The sequence below is a fragment of the Buteo buteo genome, chromosome Z (genome assembly GCF_964188355.1).
Source record: "Buteo buteo chromosome Z, bButBut1.hap1.1, whole genome shotgun sequence".
Classification (NCBI taxonomy): domain Eukaryota; kingdom Metazoa; phylum Chordata; class Aves; order Accipitriformes; family Accipitridae; genus Buteo; species Buteo buteo.
Window position 1 is genome coordinate 56,751,374 of NC_134204.1, and position 23,913 is coordinate 56,775,286.

The 23,913-nt window shown below is 43.9% G+C and overlaps 1 protein-coding gene across 3 annotated transcripts in view; it reads left to right on the top strand.

The window, feature by feature from the left end:
- LOC142027204 (metalloprotease TIKI1-like) overlaps positions 1 to 23,913 on the top strand; it is a 77,881-nt gene that overhangs the window by 42,276 nt on the left and 11,692 nt on the right. For 2 of the 3 annotated variants that reach the window (XM_075020921.1, XM_075020922.1), the window contains exons 3-4: positions 8,750 to 8,896; positions 11,079 to 11,253. In XM_075020921.1, the coding sequence (XP_074877022.1) occupies positions 8,750 to 8,896; positions 11,079 to 11,253 (322 nt within the window). The remainder of the gene's footprint in view (positions 1 to 8,749; positions 8,897 to 11,078; positions 11,254 to 23,913) is intronic. The other variant, XM_075020923.1, reaches the window with a different exon arrangement.

Below are 23,913 nucleotides of genomic sequence, written 5' to 3' on the forward strand. Positions count from 1 at the left end.
AGGTGAGGGGACGTGCTGTCTGGCAGTGGAGCCAGCTGGCTCATTTCCAGAACATCCTCTCAGGAGGTATGCATAGAACAGCTGGTGGCTTGTAAATTCTCACACTACCTTGGGATACACTAATTTTTCTGTGTGGCTGAGCTCACGGTTACTGTGAACAGCACAGATTTAGGCCTGCGTTTCACTATGTGAAAATTTTGTCAGCTATTCCTCTTGGAAAGCTTTTTTCACTGAGAACTTCCAGCCTCTGGTCTGCCTGAAACCAGCTACAGCCCATTTCAGCAGTTCTTGTTTCAGGTTTTTCTTGGCAAGTCTACCACTAATATAAACTCTCCCTTTCACCCCTGTACCTTGAAAAGGTCATCTTGCTCTGCTGTGCTCCATTTGGAAGCCAGAAGCTTCTCTTAAAGATGCTCCAAGTTGCTTTTGACATAAACACTGGTTCAAAGTTGTTGTTCTGTTTAGAACAGCAGCCAGAGTCCTGGCCAAATTGTTCTGTTGAGTGGAAAAATGTTTTATCAATGTTGAGTGTTTTATACAGAACATGCTTTCCCAGCTGGCAGGACTTCAAGAAAATCCAAAGTACCTTGTTGCATGGTTACCAGAAGGCATATGATAACTGTCTGACCTTGTTCATCACATTGCAAGGCTAGATTGTTTACTCTAATAACTTTGTAGTCTTGATTTGCTCATGCTTACATGAATTATGCAAGTAATGTACATCAGTTTTACAGAAGGAGAGGGAAGCACTCAAGCCAATGAAAAGTTTATTTTCTGAATTATTCCATTCCACCAAAAAAGGTGCACAAGATCTAGTGAGAGTTGTTTCAAACTTCAGTATTCTGCTTTTCTAAGACATGCTACTTCTAGTAATCTCCCAAACTGCTGTCAAGTTTAGTCCTAAGCTATGCATAGCCTGTGGTAGAGAGGACGAGTGAAAAAATAATCAGTGCAGGCAAGAGGGGACCTGTAAGGCTTTTTCTTTCATCTAGCAGCATTCCAACAAGCATCTGTGGTTGAGTGAAAGAAAACTGGAGGCCAAATCCCAGGTCATCAATACCAAGTTTGTTTACTTTCAGTGATTGTGTTTTAGGAAGCTAAAAATTACTACTAAATGTTGTCCTTGAAGCTGTGGAGGTAGGTTGGGCTTTGGCTGTGTTACTAGCTTACTCCTTACAGTGGCAGACACAGTGATGTCTTCATAGTTTCTAATTTTTTTACATAATTTCTACAGTTTGGACAGCCAAATTGTTTCCTTTCTAAGAGAATTTTCCTGTATGGTTGTTTAAAAGTTTAAAAAAAAAAAAAACAAACCAAAAAAACCCCCCAAAACTGTTTGCTTTGGTAACATCAGCATTTTAGTTTTGCTTCCACTAAATTTAATAAGAGTATCCAGTGGAAAAGAATGAAGAGGAGGTGGACTAAAGCAACTCATATTTTAGTAGAAGCTGTTGTGTTTTTTTTTAAACAAAACAAACAAAACATTAATTGCAGGTGTTGAATTTTAAAAGTATAGCCAATTGCAGCCCAAGAAACCCTAATTTCAGATTTTTTGCTTTGCAACTCTGTTATTTTAATACAATTTTGAGATGGCTGTGTTAAGTGTCTTGTAAAATAAATAATTATGCAAAAGAAAGAAACCCTTACTACTAGTATACTGGTTAGACAGTGCTGTAAATTGGAAAGTGGGCATACCTTAGGAGAAATCTGGATTGCTAGTAACTCTTTTTCATTTGGTTAACTGTTCCCAAGTCTGGTCTTGACCTGAGTTTAGGAGCTACATCGGAATGCTAATCCAAAACAAGCTGGACATTGCTAACTGAAGAAATGCTGAGTAGGAGACAGGCAGGACTTCTAAGTATAATGTGTTGAAAGTCCACTTTTTGCTTTGAACTTCGATTCAGGACTGTAGAAACCTGAAAATTACACAAAAGGCTAGTCCCTAGTTCTGTTTGATGAGGTAAAAATGTATCTGATGAAGGTTTGATTTGTGAAGGTTTTAAAATAAGCTTTGCTAATGTTTACAAAATCCTTAACAAAGGTCGAATTAAAAAGTTTAATCCTTCTCTAGTAACATGCAAATGTGCATCACCAGTTCATTTCTAGCACAGAGCGAAGATTTTCCACACAAGGATGAACTTCACAAAAGCTTCAGGCATTCCTGTAGCACGAGGAAGAACCCCAGTGAGCGCTTAGATTGAGAGCTCTGAGGGATGAGGTGCAGCAGCAGGTTCATAGCCACACTATTAGCCCTGCAGAAAGACAGTAGCAAGTCCCAGTGAGGTCGTGGAGGTGTCCAGCTGCAAACTGCAAGCTGACCTGTGAAATGGGAACAATCTATTCAACTCCTGGTCTTATTCCACATTAGCACCTTGTGGGGTGTTTATTTCTCCTGCTGTCAGTGGAAACATAAAAGCCTGTAAATCAGTGTAAATTAATCAGGCAAAAGGCTACATATTAATGCAGTCTGCTACAAGTAAATGAGTTGCACTTCTTCCAGCAGTGCTGTAAGCAGAGTTTGTCTGATTCAGCATTATCTACCATCCTCCTGCATCAAGAGGAGGATGATAAATTTATTCACTGCTTCAGAAGTGCCTGATAAGTTATTGGAAATCCCTTGTTTTTATAGCTCCTAGTTGGAGAAGGGTTGGCTTGTGAATTCGCATACAAATATTTTACATTTCCTTTTGTTTCAGTGACTTCTTGTAATGTTCGTCTCTTGTACTTAGGGTGAGTCCCTCAGATAACCTGTCTCTTCTAGTCATCTGAATCCAATCTTTCTCACAAAAGTGGTCCAAGTTTGGGAATTTGTTTCCTTTTTTCCTCTCTTTACAAAAGCTTGCTGCAGGGGCTACAGAGAGCATCTCATCTGGTGCAACAGCCCTGAAAGTGGCTTAGGCTCCACCGAAGGCTGCAGATGGTGGGTTAAATCTCCTATTGGTACCCTCGGCACCTGCCAAAATCAGACTTGTCCTGCGTGTGTGCTCAGGCTGGTGTTTGCAGGGCTTCTCATGGCAGGTGGGTTCAGGTTTCCAGGCTCTGAGAATGCCAGGCCCAACTTTCTGCCTCGAAGGCAGCTGAGGCACGGGCACCAGACATCTAAGGAGCTGCGTCACTTTGGAGTGGGAATCCCGCTTTCTTCTCAGCACTTGGCCTGCTGGACCATTACCATGACAAAGGAGGATTATTGACTTTCATAGTCATGATGCCTTTGATTTGAGGCTCGCTTTGATTTGGGGCAGTAGTGTTCGCTGGCCTGGAGAAGCAATGGTCTCCTCCAGGTGAAGAGCAAGGAGGGAAACATGCTTTTGAGCAGGAGGATGAAGAGCAAAAGAATTGGCTGAAGAGGCTGAATGGATGCAGTTAGTTGCTGGGAAGGGCCCAAAGCAGCCTATGATTCCTTGAGACAATTAAAAGCAAATTGTCCGGCTGAGCGATCCCAGAGCAAGGAAGATGCTCCCCCAGACTATAATTCAAGGGGCTGAATGGCCCTCAAAAACTGAGAGCTGAGAGAAAAAAAACCAGAAGATGAGGCAAATGATGGAACAGATGTGAGGGCTTTTGTTGGGAAGACTTGGAGGCTAGCGGGATGGCGATAGGCTAATTTGAGGTGCATAATGCCAGGTTCCTTTCATATGCAGAATAGCTCTTTGATCCAATGTGGATGAAAGTGCTGAAAAGTGGAGAGGATGGCAGGGGGTCTTTTGTCTTTGACAAAAAAGGCATCTGCCGGGCTCTAACCCCCTTTTCCCTACCCCCTCAGCCTAGCAGGCCACTCCAACAATGCTAGCAAAGGGGACAAGTGTCTCCTGACAGCTGAAGAAATCTCCAGGAGGAGAATGAGGCTTGCAGCAATATGTATACCAGAGAGCTTAATCGATTTTTTCCACAGTACAAAAAGGGAGAGGGTTGGGGGAAGACGGAGAGATCACAGTGGAAATAGGAGGTGGGAGGAAAAAAATCCCTTTCTAATAAACTTGTTACTTTTGTTCTCCGAATACATCTTTTCAGGAGATGCTTTGATGCTAGTATGAATACACTTAATGGAGCAGAGTAGGGTAGAGTTGCTGGGGGGGAGAGGCAGGGGCAGGGAGGTGTGAGGTAAGTAAGAACAGTTTTGCAAGGAGGATGAATGTGGAGTGATTTCTGTGGATTCCAACATAGGAAAGATTTTGGAATTAGTAAAAGAGTGCAGTGCAAGAGATACATGGAAGACAGATGCATACTTTCTGTACCACCTGTTGGAGAAGCTCAGCTCAGCACAAATTCTTGATTTTGATTTCTAAGCAAAACTGAAAATTTCTCATGAACCTTTCCTCCTTTTCTGTGATCTTAACTCCATGGACTTACTAGAAACGAAAGGACTGCAGGACTCAATGGGGAGCTAGGAAGGCAAGCAGTATTAGTGCCAAGCAAATAGAGCAGCTGCAGATCAACTGCTGATCTGGTCCCTGCTTCTCATGCTCTGTCGACTTTCTTCAGCTTTTCACATCTGGTAAACAAGACTGGGATCCAGTCTGCAGAGTCTGATGGCTGTGATCTTTCTTAAATATCACTTTGCACCTAGTCTAATGTTTTCTTTGAGAAATAATGACAGATAAGTTATCAACCTGTGAGCAAGACCCACCTCAGCAAACGAAATCCTTTAAGAACAGTAGGTTCAGGAATCATCCTGCTCTTGAGATCCTGACAGTGTTTATCCATTACTGTTTACTGAAGATAACCTTCTTACCAGGGCATACCCTTAAGCAACACCTGGTACTGCAAACAGCTTTTTACCCCCACACCCCTTCTGTTTCTGCTGGGGAGTTACAGTTCCCCTAAGAACGTACAAGAGATACAGAAATGGAGAGAAACTATCATGTTCGTTTGACAGCCTCTACACACACATCGATGCCAAATCATAATGCTGTGTAGTTGTTCAGTAGGTGTGCCATGATCCCCTTCCAGCAGATGGATCCCCTTCCAGCAGATGGATCCCCTTCCAGCAGATGGATCCCCTTCCAGCAGATGGATCCCCTTCCAGCAGATGCCACCATTCTGTTCAGACCAGCTGATGCGGAGAGTATTTTTGGCAACAGCATCTCCTGCCCTCCAGCTGTGCAAAGCCCAATAACATGAGTTACTGTAACTCATTAGAGAGCGCTAATCGTCAAGGACATTGATGCTCTTTTGATTTCTGCCCATTTGTTGTATCTTGACTTTTCTTGCTCCCAGTGCTTGGGCTGTGGTTGAGAATGGTGCAAAGAGACTTGAACTGCTGCTGCTACTGTTATCAAAGGAGCTGAGAAAACTTCTGTCACTCACAATGCCAAGGTGAAAGTCTCCTTTCTGGGTGGGCTTCAGGTGGTTCTTGTGTGACTTCTCTCTCAGGTGCTATGCACAGTGATAGGGTGCAGGTCTAGATCCAAATCAGGAAAGACGTTGCTCATGGGGAAGTCTGACCTGGCAGGGAACAGCCCTCTGTAGTCCGTGCCAAAAGAAAACAGCCCATGCAGTGCCATGCAAACCCACCAACTGGGCTATGGGGTCCATGGCAGCCTGCTGGATGCTCCGTCCCCAGGCAGCTGTGGTTGGAATGGGGTATATGAGTCTTGGACAGTGAACTTGCAGACTGTTTGTTCTTTGCAGTGAAACATGAACCACCTCATTGTGAAAGGTCTTGTGCTTCCTCAGCTGGGCAGGCAAGTCCTTCAGCTGCTGCCATCCTGAGATTTCTTCACATGTCCCGTATCAACTCTCCCACCTCCACACCAGAAAGATATACTCTTAGCAAAGACCAGACAGCTGCTAAAGCTTCCTCATGAGGACAGCTTTGTGTCATGCCAGCAGTGAGGTTAAAGATATGAGGGGGCAGGGCATGAGTTGCCTGTATTTCTGTGTAAACGTGTGTGGTAATCCTCCATAAATGCAGGTAGTCATTGTGGTTTTAAACCATGCTCTTGAGATAGATTTATTTAGCTGTTTGCAGTTTACTGTGTGCTAGTTTCTCATGGCCAGTGGGTGGGCACAAGGAAGGAAGATGCCTGTGTGGCTTGACCCTGCTGCTATGGTCCAGGCCAGAATCTGTTTGGAGGAGAGACTGAATCTGTTTCACCTGAAGCACACTGCAAGGGAGGAGGGAAGAGATGTGCATGGAGCAGTGGGTAGCATGCAGAGCAAGTGACAGCAGGAGTGCAGGCTGTGGGAGTACAGCAGAAAGAGGAAGATTTGCTTTGTTAACACGTCTCACCCAGCAGGCTGGTGTTTTCTCCATGGAAGCCGGTTACCCTCCGCTAGTTTGTCTTTGGATGACAATCAAATGGTAAAAATTGTAAAGCCTCTTTTATGTGCTTATTCTACCTTGAGTCAGAGCTACCTGACCAGCTCAGGAGACCGTCGCAAGTCTTATTCCTGCTCTGTGGACAGGGACTGCTGGTCATTGTTTCAGAGGCTGCAGTGTCTAGAAAGGGCCATATTGCTGTAATGGTAAATTGTCCAAGTGGATGCCAATATGGTAGTCAACTTACAAAATAATCCATTCCCATGTAAGTGCTTTTGACTGAACTGATTGTACATACGAGAATTTCCTGGCATAACCTATCAGTCCTGGCAGTAGAAATCCCACATTTTCAGCATAGATTTGGCTTGTCTCCCAGTGAATCTTGTCTGGTCATTAACATTCATTAGGGCTTCTCTGTGTCGGAAGTGAAGCCAAACAAATGGAAAACAATGGCTTTGGAGTGCAATAAACCGCAGCCTGCATGCAAACTTTTGTTCAGACATAAAGTAGTTTCAATTTGTTTTTGTTCAATTTACTTCCAAATTAAACAGAGTTCCTTTGCAAGATGGCCATTGGTTAGTTTGATGTAACTGTCCCGAGTGTCTACCTGAAGGTATTCTTCTAATCCGGTGTAGTTAGTACCAACAAAGTGAATTCTTGCCCTTTTAAAAAACATGAGATGGCAGTGAATGTTTCTATTCATGAACACCCTTCCAAAACTAATGCTAAGTTATGTGCTTTCATATTTGGTTAAATATGCAGTGGTTTGGATCCAGACAGGTAGCTCTAGCTATAGTGGGGATGGCGTGATTTCAAGTTTAGTGGGACCTGCACCTTTCAGCAGGAGACAGATTGGTGTGCTGGAGGACGGCAAACTGTTTGTTCCCACATCTGCCCTGTCCTGTAATCCCAAGATTTGGTTCACATAATCTCTGTACATTAAGAGTATGCTTATTTATGTGTGAGTTTCATGGTGTTGGTGAATACCTCCAGTTCCAGAGTGCTTTTAATGGTGTTCGAGGCAAATATCCAGGAGGAGTTAATGACAGAGAGCCCTCATCAGGCTGCAGAGTCACCAGAGCTTGGAAAATAACCGTCCCTGGAATAACTTTTGAAATGTGTTTCAAGACCTCAGCAATATCTCATGGCTTACTGCCTTTAGAAATAAAAAAACCAAGCCAGTAGGTACTAGGAAGGCATGTTGCAGTTGTCTAGTCTTGCTGTGCAAACCAGTGGTAGCTTGAGTGTGCGTTCAGGAGAGATGGTAGTGTTTTACTTGCCACATGCTGACTGAGAGCTGCTGTCTGCACAGGCAAGTAGCCAGCTCCACGCCCCACCAGTGTGCCCACTGCATCCCATGCTCAGCCTGGGGGGTTTTTGCCCCAATTGCTTCCTTAGCTCCCTGCCTTTCTGGGGCTTGGTGGCTGCCTGCTGCAGCTGCTGGAGCAGTGAGGGAGAGGTACAGAGGTCCTGCATTGTCTGTTTGGCTCCAGAGGCCTCTGTCAACTGTTGCTCCAAATGGCTCTCCTGTGCCTTTTAAGTGGCAGTCATCCTCATGGAGTGGGTGTTCACTGCCCCAGGCAGGAGGCAGCTGGAGCTGCAGCTCTCTCTGGGTCAGGTCCTGAGGCTGCCACCCTGGAGAGCCATGCTGTGCTGGAGGTGGGGAAGCAGCAACACCTGGAGGACACCTCAGCTGATCTTCTCCCTTTCCGGTCAAGGGAGAGGCTCCCTGGGGGTAGGAGCTGTGGCAGCCACACTGGTTCAGCTTGAGGCAAAAGGAATGGGAGTGTTTGCATTCCCAGGTGAAGGTCGAGGAGGAGAGGAGGCAGGGGCAGTGGCAACCCTGTGCCTGCGGAGGCAGTCAGTAGGGGAGAGTGCTGAGCAGCTGCGGGGCTGCTGCCCTCAGACTTCACCTGCAGGGAGGGTGGCTGCCTATGTCCCCTGGCAGCTGCCATGCTTCCCTGTCCTGCTCCAGAGAGCCATTCCTGCCTGAAATAAGCTGGGTGTGTGGGAGAAGGAGACACAAAGCAGGAGATGACAGCGTTAATGTTCTTTGTGGGTGAGGAAGAAAGGGCAAAATAAGCCGTGCTTAATTTAGTTAGGTAGGTGGCTGAGGAGCTGTGGGGATAGGAGCCCATCAGGCCCTATGGCTCTATGGTGGTCAGGCAAACTGTCGTCTAGGGGAGCAAGATTGCCCCTGTTTCAGTCTGCCCCTTTGTATCTCCTGTATTAATCACATCAGGGGCAAAACCTCCTGGAGTTACGTGTGGTGAGTCAGTTCCCTATGAGCAGGCCCGTGGGACCTGAGGTGTGAGTATCTGCAGACCTGGCAGAGGTGCGGGTTGGCAACATGTGGACTGGTGTGCTTGGAGCGGGAGCAGCTTCAGAGAGCCCTTGGCAGGCAATTATTTGTCTGTGACCTTCTCAAGGGGCGAGACGAGAACTCACCAGGAACTCTGTCTTTTCCTCCCTCTCCCCCTCCCTCAGGTGGTCTTTGCTTTGAATCAGACTCTCTTCCAGCAGGAGAGCCTCCGAGCAGGCAGTTTCCAGATCCCCTATACGACAGAAGACCTTATCAAGCATTACAACTGTGGGGACCTCAGCTCCATAATCTTCAACCATGACACTTCTCAAGTGAGTCTTGCCACTGCAGCCCTTTACTACGCACATGTCCCCGTAGTGCTAATCCCTGTCTCACTCACACTTGTCTCTCCTCAGGTAGGCCCTTTGCAGGTGAGGGCCAAGGGCACGTTGCTGGCTTTCTGGTGCATCTGCTTTCCGGCGCCTCCTGTCCCAGGAGTCTGCACCACCTTACCCCTGTCTTGCTGCATGCAAGCAGCAAAGGCACACCTGGCTTTTGCTTTTGGACAAGTGCCGTGTTTGCCTTAGCGTCAAAGCTCTATGACTTAATCCTTTATTTTCTTAAGGATCCTGTGGAATTACGCTAGCTTAGGTATGAGTAACCTTAGCACCAACAGAGAGCAGCAGCAGGCTCTTTTGTCCAAGTAGTGACAGAGAAATGCACTCGTGACTTGGACGCTTGTGTAAGGCTGGGCAAGTTGCAAGCTTTTTAATCTCCCCTATCACTATGATTGTGTACTGTGGTCAAGGCCTAAAGAAGAGAAATCGAGTGAAACAAAGATCAGATAGATTTAGACTGAATGTTAAGGAAAAGAAAACCTTCTGAGGCCTCACAGACTTGGTTTATGGAGACGGTTTCCTAAGCAGCACAGTGGAATGCAATGCTCTGATCTTTAAACCACGAGAAAATGCCCAGCAGGGACCAATTTGGCCTGTTTGGGCTGTTAGATTAGCTAACCTCAGACTGAGACATCAGGCCTCTCTATTCTTGCCCGTGGGGTACTGCCTGGCAATTCATGCACATCAATGAAAACATAGGCTCTAGCCTCACAGTGCTGAACAAGTGGGTGTTGGTACCTGAGCTTTCCCTGATGAATAACCATTTTCCTATGGCCTTTTGATATATATGGTGCAGTGCTGCAGAGCTGGGAATACTGTTGTACTAACCCTAGCTTCTCCGGCACTGAGCTTTGCGTGCGTGTTGTTACCTTCCCGTCCTGCACACCCCTCAGCCTGCACACGCAGGCAACCTGGTCATTAACACTGCTTAGCTCCTACACAGTGCAATTCATTTGTAGATTTCAAAGGGCTTCTCAAAAGAGGCCAGCACTATAAGAGCATACAGATGCCGCATCACTATTCTGCTGAGGTGTTACAGACTGCAGACAGCTGGCATTGCTTTAAGGTCCTTGGAGAGAGCAGCTCTTGCTGAGACTTGCATGTCTCTGAGGGAGCAACTGCCCTTTACTCACATGAGGAACTCCACTGCAGAGCACTCTCCCTCACAGCAGAGCTGAGTAGTAATAGTCTGCAACACTATCAGCTTATGTTTTTAAGCAGAGCTTCTCTGTAAATTATATTTGACCCCATACTTGCCCAGTAGATGACCCACTGTGGGCTAAGAACACTTTGGAAACAGGCGGTAATAGTTTCTGAGTGGCTCCAGAGCCTCTTCAGCTGCTGCAGCCTTGCAAGGGAAAGCACCTGGTGTAGTGGCTCTGCTCCCCAGAAACCACTGCTTGTAGGCCCTTTCCTTAGCAGTCCCCATAGCTGCAATGCCCAAAGATACTTGTCAAGAAACCAGGATGGCTGCAACTCCAGACCCACGTTTCCTTCCAGTAGCAAGAGCTCAGGGTAGCGTGCAGCCACAGCTGTCCTGGGGGCCCCAGGGGAGGAAGCCAGTATTTTGAAAGATACCTTGAGGACAGGGGAATTGGAGATGGTAATACTTTCTGCCCTGACAAAATCTGGCCCTCTTTCTTCTGGAAAGTTTGGGGAAGTTTTTGTTAACTAGTTCAAATTGCAGTTATTCTTTGACAGCCAGTGTCAAACTCTCTTAGAAGAGTGCAATTATCATTATAGTTATGTCATACCTATCGCAATTTATGGAAGGCTTATGTAGCTAAAGATAGCCAGGACAAACATTTACTTTCTTCAGCTGAGCAATCAGGACTGGGGATCTACCATGTGGCAAACTGAGAGTATTTGTTAACTTTGCACCAAAAAAAATTCAGCTGGCTGGCTTATGAATTATATGTTGAGAGGAAAGAAGCACTATGCATATCTGAAGTTTGCTGAGTAATTTTTTAGCTTTCTTTGGGTTTTGTCATACTGGATGTGCCGTGAGGGACAAAGGCAATTGCCACATTCAGTGATGGAGCAAAATGCCTGTGCATGATGGCTGCCTGTGAAATAAATGCCCCTTTCATGAAGACATTTTTTTTTCCTACCTTAGGTCCCAAATTTCATTAATGCTACACTTCCAGCCCATGAACGCATTACTGCCCAAGAGATAGACAGCTACTTCCGTCAGGAGCTCATCTACAAGCGAAATGAGCGAATGGGCAGGAGGGTGAAGGACCTGCTGGAAGACTACCCAGACAAGAGTTTCTTCTTTGCATTTGGAGCTGGTATGTGATTGAGGTGTTCTACAACCTGAACACATTCTTCCCATGGCTATTAGAAACTTTTTACAAATGTTTGCCTCAGTACTGACTCTTCTTTAAACTTTTTACCATGGTGGACACAGAACACAGCTTTGCCCTCATGTAGGAAGACTTTTTCAGTGTACAAGACTGTTTTTCTTCAGTATGCAAAAAACTCACAGTGTATGCATTGATTGCAATATTTATTAGTTACAGACTTATTTGTTATATGCATAGCCAAAGATACTGAACCAACTACAGTGCATACACAAAAGGAACAGTTCTTAGACATACGTGTTTATGGTGTGGTCAACCAAGACAGAAAGATGGGAGAAATAGGGAGCTGAGATGAAATGTAGCAAGTCACAGGTTGCACCAGTGCTTGAATAAACCTTTCAAGAACGCATCCAAAAGAATAATATGCCAAATTGTGTGAATCTAAGGGGTTCAATAAATGCAAAGGGAGGGGAAGGCACACTATTCACCTTTCTATTCCTGTTGCAGCACCTTCCCTCTTTCACTGTGCTTCCACAACTACTAGGAAATTGTGTCTTGCCACTATTTTAGAGCAGAGTATTGGGCCCAGCTGGGGAAAACCTACTCTATTTTCTGCCCCTCAGTAGCCAGCAGAAATCTATAGGCACATCAAGCAGCTCATCAAACTCATTGAGGTTAACACCCACACTTCAGACTAGAGCTGGATCAAGGGTGTAAACAGGATTGGTTTGCCATGACTCCCATCCTTTGTTCTAGCTCCAGGGAAAGGAATAAGTGAGGACTGGTGTTTGAAAAGACAGGTGTTGATTCCCAGTGAAGTATTGCATCCCCACCACCATAAGCCATATGGGCCTTGGGAAGGGGGAGAGCTGAAACTGGTGTCAGGATCCATGTGATGTTTTCCAGTCTCAGTGGTTACTGCCTTAGTGATGATGGAAGATCTAGTCAAGGCAAGGAAAATATTTACTTAAACTCTAAAAGCATTGGTATTCGAAGTCTGAGAATCTCCTCACTTGCAGCAGGGAGTTGTGGTTACAAACTTATCATAACAAGGGTCCTGTGTGTGAGGGCAGAAAGGTAATGAAAGGTGGCTGTTAATGTCTGTTCAGGCATGTGAGAAGATTGTAAGGTGTTATCTTCCTGCAGTATCACTGCTCTGTGCAACTCCCTGTTATGAAGGACAGTGAAGCCAGTGTAGGTTATGTAGACACTGGTCATGTCTGTCTGTCTCTAAGCCAAGATCAGGGCTTTGCTGTACTCCACTGCTGTTGTTGTTCTGATCACCCTTGTCCCTGCCGGACTGATGTTCCTGACCAGTGTGTATGTAAGCCCTCAGTGCCAGCTGCGTCAGTTGCAGGTAGCTAGTCTTCTGTCAGGAGGCTAGTCACAGATGTTGGGGCTCCAGTAACTGGGTCACAACTCAGTAATGAGCAGCCCGTGCAAATGGACAGATGCAGGTGCAAGTGTCACTTTGAGTCTGCCCTGTCCCAGGAGCAGGATCCTTTGAGAGAGGAGAGCCTCTTCTCCTCCTTGTGCACACACCCTGCATCCCATTGGATAGCTGCATTGGACAAATCACATGTGTTTAAAATGCTTTTGTGTCATTTGTCTCCTCTCCCATCAATTTCCTTCTCTTCCCACTTTTCTGCCCCACACTGTCTTCATTGTCATTAGTGTGCACAGGTCTGTCCCAGAGCCCAGAATCACTGCAGGAGCAGGACAGATCCCTGCCCTTCACAATCTCTCTTGTTCTCAACCTTCATGACAGTACTGAAATCCTTCCCAGGTTTTCTGGATTCTTGTTTTCCTCCTTCTTATTATTTTCCTTTTCCGAGTTGCCCCCTTCTTTGTCTCCTAATTGCCTCTTCCAGTAGAGCAGGGTTAGGATTCACCCAACACTGTTGCACTGCAGAATTGCCTGGAGCCCTGGGCCTGTATGAATACCCTTGATCTGTGGCTTCTGTGCACATGGCTTGATCTCCAAGCACCAGGCGTGCTCTTCTCCTGCTTTTCCATCATACTTTTGAATCCAGACAGGTTCCCTGTCTTCTCTGGGGATTCAAGATCGACTTCGAAAATCTCTCTAATTACACTCTGGCTTTGATACCAGTCCAACCTCTGTTCTCATCTGCTCTTGCAAATAGCTGTGCTCAACATAAATAGCAGTGCCAGCCTCCCACTTCTAGCAGCACAAGTCCTCATTATTTCCTTGTTTGACTGCATGGGGGTTTCTTTTTATTTGTGTTATGGTTTAACCCCAGCCAGCAATTAAGCCCCATGCAGCCGCTCACTCACCTCCCTCACAGTGGGATGGGGGAGAGAATCAGAAGGGTAAAAGTGAGAAAACTTGTGGCTGAGATAATAGGTAAAGGAAAAGCTGCGCACGCAAGCAAAGGAAAACAATGAACTCATTCACTACTTCGCATTGGCAGGCAGGTGTTCAGCCATCTCCAGGAAAGCAGGGCTCCATCATGTGTAACAGTTACTTGGGAAGACAAATGCCATCACTCTGAACATCCCACCTTCCTTCTTTTTCCCCCAGCTTTTTATTGCTGAGCATGATGTCTTATGGTATGGAATATCCATTTGGTCAGTTGGAGTCAGGTGTCCCAGCTATGTCCCCTCCCAACTTCTTGTGCACCCCCAGCGTACTCGCTGGTGGGGTGGTGTGAGAAGAAGAAAAGGCCTTGACTCTGTGTAAGCACTGCTCAGCAGAAACGAAAACATCTTGGCATTATCAACGCTGTTTTCAGCACATATCCAAAACATAGTCCCATACTAGCTACTAGCAAGAAAATTAACTCTATCCCAGCCAAAACCAACACAATTTGTTTCATATTAATTGTCTAAATGAGAAGTAAAATCACAGGATATAATAGAGAAAACAGATGAATTTCTACACAGTTCTGAGGATTTAATGAGTGCACATTACAAATATGAATGCAGGCTTTTATTGTTTTCCAGCAAGCTTATTTAGCCTTTTGCTTATCCAGATTTCTGTATGCGATAGATAATTATGTGGAAGATTTATTTTTATGCCACCAAGCAGTGAAGATGAACAAATGTCTTGTGTTCAGTTTTGAGCATTGCTTGACTACTGTACTGTTGTTAATTACTGGAAAAGGGTCCCAGGAAAGTGCTTGCACAAGACAGGTTAGAATGAGCTGTAGAGGAAGAGAAAAAGAAAGGCTATAGGAGTGCAACTAAATAATCACTGCATTGTGGTTTTCACTCTTCTGGCCACCATTGAAAAAAGTATCTCCCAGCAGTGGCTGATAAACTGCAGGACAAGGTTGTGTTAAAATAGTAGTATGATATCAAGGGGTGTACAGGTTAGAAAGGAGAAAAGACTTTTATTTGTTTCTTTCCAGATTTTTTTCACCTTGTGTTTTTATTTTTAAAAGGGCTAGGCTTTTTGTAAGGGAAGTTCAATTTTTTCCATTAACTAAACACCATTGAAAAAACACTTTTATCATCAGTAATATTCAAACAAGGTCATGGTTTGTGGGTGACTGCAGTATTACAAATACCCCCTCTTGTTTTTTAAACTACTCTTTGTAGTTTTATTTTAAATGAGGGAAAATCAGAAAAGATTGATGATTTATTTTATATTCCAAGTGGATTGATGTGGTTTAGAGATGTGTAATACATTGTGCAAAAAAAGCTCCTATCTCTTTCCAGCTCTTAATACAGCTGCATGGCTATATATGTTGATTTCTTACATGGAATTACATGTTGTGATTTGGACTGTAATAGATTTGATCATTAGATTCAGCGTATTTTATGCTTTTACTACATTTTAACAGATCAGACAAACTTCCCCTATATTCTCTTGAAAATGTTTCTCAGTCAGAGCTCATTTCTGGAACTATTTTTGTTTGCAAGTAATTTAAGCTTGCACAAAAGTGGAGAGTTAAAAAATAACAGAGTTTGCTGAAACTATCCAAAAAGCTTTGCTTCTGGCCAAAGTGCAAACATGGAAAGTTTCAAGCCAAAATAAGTCTGTTTGAGGGAATTAGAGGAAAGTATGGGAAGAGAGATGTAGTTATGCCAGCAGCATTCCACTAGGTTCAGTAAGGATTTTATCTTAATTGTGGACAGGCCTTTTTGTATGGCAGCACTAGAGTTACAAGCCAGACCTACTTCCTGTTGCTAGTGGAGAACTTGTGAAGCAAAGCCAGCTATAATCTTTCACAAGCAGTGTTCCTTCTATATACATTTTTAATTTCTCTGAAATGTAAGTGGAGCATTCAGGATCTGAATGCTAAGCCAAAGTAAGTGATGGGGCATGTGATTCCATAGGCAGCCAGCTAGATAACACTATAGGTTTCTGGTTTGTTTGAGAGGTGCACATTGACGTAGAAAGGGCTGCATTGTCCTACTGTGCGGTGGAGAGTTTTGCCACTTGTACAGGTCTTGCAAGAGTGCTGCCTGCTGGCTAAACCTTCACAGAATCACAGGATAGTTGAGGCTGACAGGCACCTCTGGAGATCATCTGGTCTGCCCCCCTGCTTAGAGCAGGATCATATAGAACAGTTTTTCCAGGACTGAGTCTGGTCAGGTTCTGACTATCTGCAAGGATGGAGACTCCAGAACCTCTCTGGGCAAGCTATTCTAGTGTTTAACCACTCTCACAGTAAAGAAGCTTTTTCTTATGTTTAAGTGGGATTTCCTGTATATCAATTTGTGTTCATTGCCCCTTGTCCTTTCGTGGGGCACCACTGAGAAAAGTTTTGCTCTATCTATTTTACAACCTCCTATCAGGTATTTGTACATCAATTATACTGCCCCTCAGCCTTCTCTTCTTCAGGCTGAACAGTCCCAGCCCTCAGCCTCTCCTCATATGACAGATGCTTTAATTGTTCATCATCTTTGTGGCCCTTTGCTGGACTCTCTCCAGTATGTCTACATCTCTTTTGAACTGGAGAGCCCAGAGCTAGACACTGAACCCAGATGTATGTCACCAGGGCTGAGGAACAGGGAAGGATCCACCTCCCTCAATCTGTTGGCAATGGTCTTCCTAACACAGCCCAGGAGGCCATTGGCCATCTTTGCCACAAGGGCACATTGCTGGCTCAAGGTCAACTTGATGACCACCAGGACGCCACATCCTTTTATGCCGAACTGCTCTTCAGCCAGTTGGTGCCCAGCCTATCCTGGTGCTTGGAGCTATTCCTGCCCAGGTGTGGGATTTGGTTTGCTGAACTTTGTGAGCCAAGATTCTCTCATCATAAATCCACACTGACCGCTGTCAATCATCCACTTATCCCTAACACATTTGGAAAGGGTTTGCAGGCTAATTTGCTCCATCACATTCCCCAGGAATAGAGGTGTGGCAGACCAGTTTGTAGTTTCCCGGATCCATCTTCTTGCCCTTCCTGAAGGTAGGAGTGATACTTGCTTTCTTCCAGTCCTCAGGGACCTTCCCTAATTGCCACAATGTTTTAAAGATAATCGACAGTGGTCTTGCACTGACACTGGTAAGCTCTCACAGTTGCTCTGGGTGTATGCTATCGGAACTTGTACCTGTCTGGTCTGTTTGAATGTTCCTTAACCTGATCCTTCTCCACTCAGGGTGAACCTTCTTTGCCCTGGGCTTACCCTCTAGTCATAGGAACCTGAGATTCCTGAAGCTGGTTTTACCAGTAAATAAAGTGACAATGGCCTTTCCACTATTCTTTGTCATCAGGTCTCCTGCCCCCTTCAGCACTGAGATGACATTTGTCTAATCTACATTTTACTGCTGAGATATCTGGAGAAGCACGTCTTTTTCCCCTTGATGGTTCTCACCAGATTCAACTCTAGATGGGCCTTCCTTCTGCATAGTCACTTTTACTCCAGGATGAGCATGGCTTGTTTGCTTTAGCTTACTTACGGTTTCTGTTGAGTGGGCTAAAGAATAAGAGATAAAAAAAGAGTGGTTTGTTTTTTTTTTTTATGCAGGAAGAAGCACACTTAGTGACACGAGATCCTGACTTCATTATGAGAGGCAAAGCCTCAGGTTGTTACCGAAATCTCGGAATAAAGAACTTATCAACACCAATTTAGTGTAGATAAGTAGACACTTCTTTATTGACGGCCAGGTGTGCGGGCGAGTCCTCTCACAAACCACGCACACCTGTCACCAAAACAATACACCTTATATTGAACTTACTTATGCATATTTATAAGATTACAAAGATGTCATTTACATATTCATCAGATTTCCAGGAAATCATTTGCATATGTTAATGTCCATCATGCAGGCGCACTAAAGGTCTCTGGTGGTCTTCTAGAGTCCTCTGGCGGTCTTTCGTAGTCTTCCTCACTCGTCCGCTTCTTGACCTCTCAGGTGTTTCCAAGCAGCAAACTGGTGTCCATAACGGTTTCCTTAGCCTTTAAAACAAACACTACAAGACTACCAATCTTTGTCAAAACTTCTGTGGTTAAATGATTTTGAACAATACTTAAATTCTTATGGTTACACATTATACATTTTTTAAGCTCCTAAGTTCCTAAGGCTACATTTCAAACTTAACACTCCCATACTTGTGCTTCACAATTTTCTACTTTTTAGTCAAACCAAACTCTTTTATAATCAGATTTTAATTTTCTTTTCTCTTGTTATCTAAGTTCTAAATGTTCCTACTACATGATTTTAGCCAATTTCTCCGGCCTTGGTACAGGGCTATACAGGGGATTTCGCAGCAGGTACTGGTTGGTGGTTAGATATATAAAATACAACATACATATGATTTTGCTAAACTATTAAAATTAAATATGATTTTACTAAAATATTTCCTATAACTCTATATTACTATTAATATTAATATGATTAACTCTAATCAATAATAAATCAGTGACCAATTAGTAACAAGGTGAAGCCAGAGTTTCTAGGAGCCACTTTAAATTCCCTCCAGTCTCTCCTGCCTCTTTGAACAGCTGAGAAACTCCAGAAGTGCCAACTCATGAATAAAAAGTACAGAAGGATCTAAGATGCCTTATATCCCTGTGGATGAAATGACTGACTTCACTGAGAGATGCTGACTGATGTGACAACTTCAGAAGTTGGTCCTCTTAATCTTGTAAACACTGGCAAATTCCTTTTTCTCTCAGAGCTCTTTTTTCTTTGCTGCTGCTGAAAAAAACCATCATTCTGAGGCTTTAAAGTATAGTGGATGTTGGCCAGCCACCATTAACACTAAGAAAAGAAGGTTGATGCTGAAAAATTCTTCAGCTACCATGTCTTCTAATTACTAAAGGAAATAATGAATGTGTTTCTTTAGCATTAATTACTCAGACTGTATGGATTCAAACTTCCAGGGACTGGCTGCTTTTTCCCCACTTTACTCCCCTGCCCCCAACAAGACCTCCCAGAAAGAAGAATTGTTATGAACAGACTGATGAACCAATGTCTAAATTAGCAATCCAGCTAAGAGCTCCAGATCTTAGTTGTCTTCCTCCCAGCAGCTGAGTCCACTGATTGCTGCTAAACTAAAATTAACTCTTGGATGGTTGATGTGTGATCAAAAAAACATGCAGAAGAAGGATTTGGACATCGTTGTAGAAGTGTAATTGACCCCATCTGAGCTAAGATGGGTGTGTAAACTTTAATCTTAGCCACCTGGACAAGGAAAAGAGAGAACATGCTACAACTTATGGTTACCCCAGAGTCTGCCATAGTCCACCAAATGGCTTCCTCCAACTTCTCTAGGTTTTGAGGTAGTCCTTGGGATGTGGGGGATTGGTCAGTTATGTGTCAGCCTTGGGTGCCAAGTGCATTGGACTCACAGGTATGTCTGATGCCTTTTCCCTTGCCCCTTATGTCATAAAAAGCAAAAAACCCCCAACAAACAACAAAAAACCCCCACCGATTTCCAGGGGAAACTGGAATTGGGCTGAGTCTGTGTCCTGAATGATGTTAGGTGATGTTTTTTTCCATATAGAGCTGTTCACTGTTACGTCTTGAAATTTGCTGTTCCATCTGGCATTTTTTGGATGGAAATTATGCAAGAGGAACAAGACTTATTGTCTCTGGTAAATAAAAGATTGGAGAAAGGACCTGTCACCAGTAAACACTGGTAAAAACAATCAACAGTGCTAAGCCTAGGATGTCTTTGTCCATCTTGTGTAGGTGTTTACACCTGTAAAACAAAACCAAACAAAAACCTGCCATGGGAATATGAAAGTTGCCCAAGTAAATGGGTATCAATTTGCCCTTGAAATTCAGTGGGAATTCAGAACACAGTATGGAAACTTTGAACCTGCCATCAGCACATTTGGGACTGGAGGTGTGGATGTGCACAGGGAATGTAAATTTATCTATGCCTTATATAAAGGATTTGAAATGTGTAATGAGGAAGTTAATGAAAAATCTACAGGAAGCTGAATCTTGTCAGATTCGAGAAGAGAAAAGTGGCGGGCGGGGGGGGGGGGGGCTGGGGGGAGGCTGGCAGGAAGATAACATAATGATAAAACAGATTAAATGAGTTTTGTGGGGCCATCTGACTTCTCCCTGGGTACAAAGGGCTTGCTGATTGCCTGCTTGCTTCTTCTGTCTCTGGAATGCAGCATCATTTTAGCCTCTTTGGGTGGAAGAAAAGGCTGAGTCCCTGAAGGTGTGCCTGTACCTCTGTAATCTGAGAATGCCAGATACAACCCAGCAGCTTTGAGACCGTTTTCCTTAGTAGGCTCTTTGAGTCTGCAGAATGCTAATGACAGGGTTTATTAGAACAACAACCCCCGAAGGGGATAGATAATGGTGTGTGGAGGCAGCACCCACATCCAAAGCCCCAGGGTTCACATGAAGGGCACTCCTCCTGACATCTCTGACACATGAAGTGAGGAAAGCTTTACATTTCTGCATTAGAGGCAGAAACCTCTGTTCCAATGTATTAGTTCAACTGTCAAAATTGCCCAGGTCAAACAACTGTGTGCTGTTTCTGCTTAGGTACTGACAGTCTGGTGATCATCAGCTTCTTATCAGTGCTGGGGTCTACCCATTGCTACCTTTATTGGGCAGCTACAGTAGGAAAACTTTCATCTTGTAAGGTATGTTTTAAGCTAGTGGGGTTTCAAGTCCTTAATACCTTTTTTTCTGGAAAGGAAGTAGTGGTGTGGAATGGGAGCAGGTCCAGCAGCAGAGGTGGCTCTGAATACTGCAACTCAGACATGGCACTGCTATTTCCTTTCCGTACTAGTCACATAACGCTGGCTGCTAGCATAGTCACCTACATGAGGGTCTCCTTGCCTAATGAGCCTAGGCCTTCAACAGTGGAAAACTCTCAGTAAATGCCAGTGCAGATGGAGCCCCAGTGGCTAAGGCTGCCTGAATGGAAGCTGTTTCTTTGAACTTGTTTTTTACAAAATAAGAGTTATGGGTTTGTAAACTTTTTCCTTATGTTAACTTTGCTATAAATTTGGCCTTATAATCAGTGGAAAACCTTTTTCTAACTTCAGTTTGTGTAGTTATCAGGGGTTTGACTTTGCCCAAAGGTAAAAATGGGAATCCCCGGGACCAAAAATACTCACGTCATAAGTTTAAGAGACCTAGTTTTTGACAGAACCAGGTAGATAAGAGTGTCTGGTTGTCTTTCACAAGAAAAATGCCAATTGTAACTTCATATGTTTCTTTTCTGTGGTATTAGGCAATTTTTCCCATGTTGTGCAAGGGCTTCAACATCAGCTATTTTTAGAAGAATTTCATGTTTACATAATTCTGTTACAAACAAATGTGGAAAATGAATCCTAGTAATTCCATATAGGTGAGTTAATTAGCAAAGCACATCACTTTTAAAGAAATGGAAGGTTTTTTGTTTCCTCCTGAGTGAATACAGGTTTGAGGCACTTTTTTAAAGTTTCTCTATGTATAGTGAAAGTATTTTCTTGGGCATAGAGAATGCCACTGTTCCACAGTCCTGACCACCAGATTTCCCCCCTTTGAGAGTGGTGAAGTATGATCCACTAAGATTTTATACTAAAAAAGTGATTTCAAGGAAATCATGGTTTTTTGAAGACAAACACTTGTCCTGGCCTCAGTGGAGTAAAACCTCAAGTTCAATGTTTATGGAGTAATATTTCGTTAATATTTCATCTTACAGGTCATCACAGGAAGGAGTACATTTGGAAGTCTGCAGTCTCAAAAAGATTGGAGGAGTAGGATGTCTGTTTTGCAGTTTGGCTTCCATCCAATGAAATGATTTAAGACAGTAACTCTGCCTTCTCTAGATCATTCGTTGCATCTGCCACATGCTGAACTTTCAGCTCTTCACTGCAGATACCTTTGGGACTGACTTGGGCCATGTATGTCCCTGCTCTCCAGGTCATCAGAAATTCTCCTTTGCTTGTGTTTGCATCCTTTGAGGGAGCACTGGCAGTTTTGAACCCTTCTCCATGGATTTATTGGCTCACAGACTGCTATGGGAGGATACTTTGATTATTGAAAGGGTAGAAGAACCCTGCCATGGGAAGCACATAGAGAGGGATGATCTGTCCATTGTGCCTCATGGTTAAGTGATAATTTTTCCTGAAGTTCCTCTTTTTTTTTTTTCATGGGTAGCAGCCTCATATCATGCCTTTTCTACAGGCCAGTAACTCTAATTCAGTTACCTACAGATGTCCTGTTCACCCTTCTGGGGTATATTATATGAATTTATCTATGTAATTCTTGGAAGCAGTCTAAGAAGAATAATGATAGATGATCATTGCCATGGGCATTTCCAGGCAGTTTCTAAATAACTGTAAGATCTGTACCTCTAAAATGTTCTTGAAAAATATTTGTTTCAGTGACCCATAGAGCCTTTGGCACCAAAAGCCCATCTGAGCACTCCCAGCCCAGTCAGAGATAAACATCCTGCTTTATGATGTCCCCAGTGGCTAGAACTGTTTGTGTCATTTTGTGGTTGCACTGTTATGATCATGTGCTGTAGCTGTTCTCACCACTTCTTGGAGGTCAGCAGTGCACATCAGGTTTCCTAACAGTTTTGTTTCTTTACATGTATGTCCAGTGATTCATTGTCTTTGGATGTTTTAGATGGTGAGGTCCTGGCATGTTTCTGGGGCAGATGGGAAGTGCCATCTTTCTACTAAGGAAAACACAGCAGACATAAAGAATTATGTGGCCTTGGGGGTTTCCTTTTACATGACTCTAAGAGAAGGTCAAGGAAGTTTGTGTATCAGCTTGGAATTGTGGATTTTGTTGAAATTTAGAGGAACAAAGTTTTCTTCAGTCTTACAATCTTGCTTTATATGAAAAATAAAAATTCAGGAACAGAAACAGAACTTCTGTTGTGCAGTATATCCTTGTTCATTTTGTTAGATGCAGAAAATTTTCAGCCTTGTGATGGCTCAAATTTAGGTTCATTAACTTCTGCTGAAAACCACACTCCTAGCACAGTTGCCTAGATGAAAACACTTCTGTGTGCCCTGGCAGTAAAAGCTGCAAGCAGGAGACATGGATTTCATGGCAATAGTAGTAGCCTGTGTTCTGCAAGATTGGGTATTGCTACTGAGGAAGGTCAGGAGTGCTCAATGCATGTCGGAGTGTGTGGACTGATGTGCAAGTGCACGTTAGTCAAACAGCATTGTTGTTTGAGCATATTGCCTGTTGTGGTCCCTGCATGCCATCTCCTTTCAGTGCAGATTAAAAGCTAGGGTCTTATTTACTCTCCAGTAGAGTGCATGGCTGAGCTGGTGCACACAACAGCTTCTTAATTTCTCTTTGAGCTTGAACACAGAAGAATAGAGATTCATGGCTCCCCACCCCCTGCCAGAATAAATTGACCTCTCAGAAGCATCTCTTCACCTAGTGGTGTGAGGATAATGCAGCTCTGTGTACAGAAAGAAAAGAGCAGGCTTTCTGATGGGACAGGGCCCGGGGCTTTTCTTTTGGGGGGCATTCAAGTATGTTAGGCTAAAACAGAAAACAGGTGGAAGAGGCCTACTCCCCATCATGTGACTTTGGGCTAAGTCTCCCTTGCAGCATAGCTGCTTAATCTTAAACCTTGTAGAGTGAATCTTTCTTGTGTTTCTTACAGATGCTTTTGGTGATAAGGTCTCTTGCACACTACAGAGCTCTTTCTGTGACAATTCCCAGGGAAGAGGCAAAAATGCTGACCCTAGAGAGGCTTCTGGTGGAGTCCTGTACATGAAACCCTCACCTTTCTGTCTTTTTTTCATTTTGCACTTAGCTCAGGTTGACCCTGTAGGTCCTTTGGGCCCCAGATCAGCTCAGTCTCACAGAGCACACATAGCCCACCTTTTGGATAGCAAACACTAACATCTCCTAATCCTTTTACGTACCTAGCCTGAGCAGCTCCTGGTTGAGCACATCTTATGAACAATCTAATATCACATGCCTGTTTGTATTTGTATGCATCTGTTTCACACATATCTATTCACTTGGTCTGGTTTTTTTTGTGCAATATTAGCACAGCATTTTTCTTTCACATGCAGACATAACTCATTGCATTGGCAACAATGAGCAAAGGCTCTCTGTGAAGGCCTGTACCTGTGACATAAAAGATACTCTTACCACTCTATCAAATTCCAAAGATTAAGGCCCACCTTAAGGAAATTACTCAAGCAGGTTGACTGATTGAAATGAGACTCAACCATGTGCTACAGTAATTTCCTACATACCAGTCTAAATCACTGCTCTGAGCAAGGGAA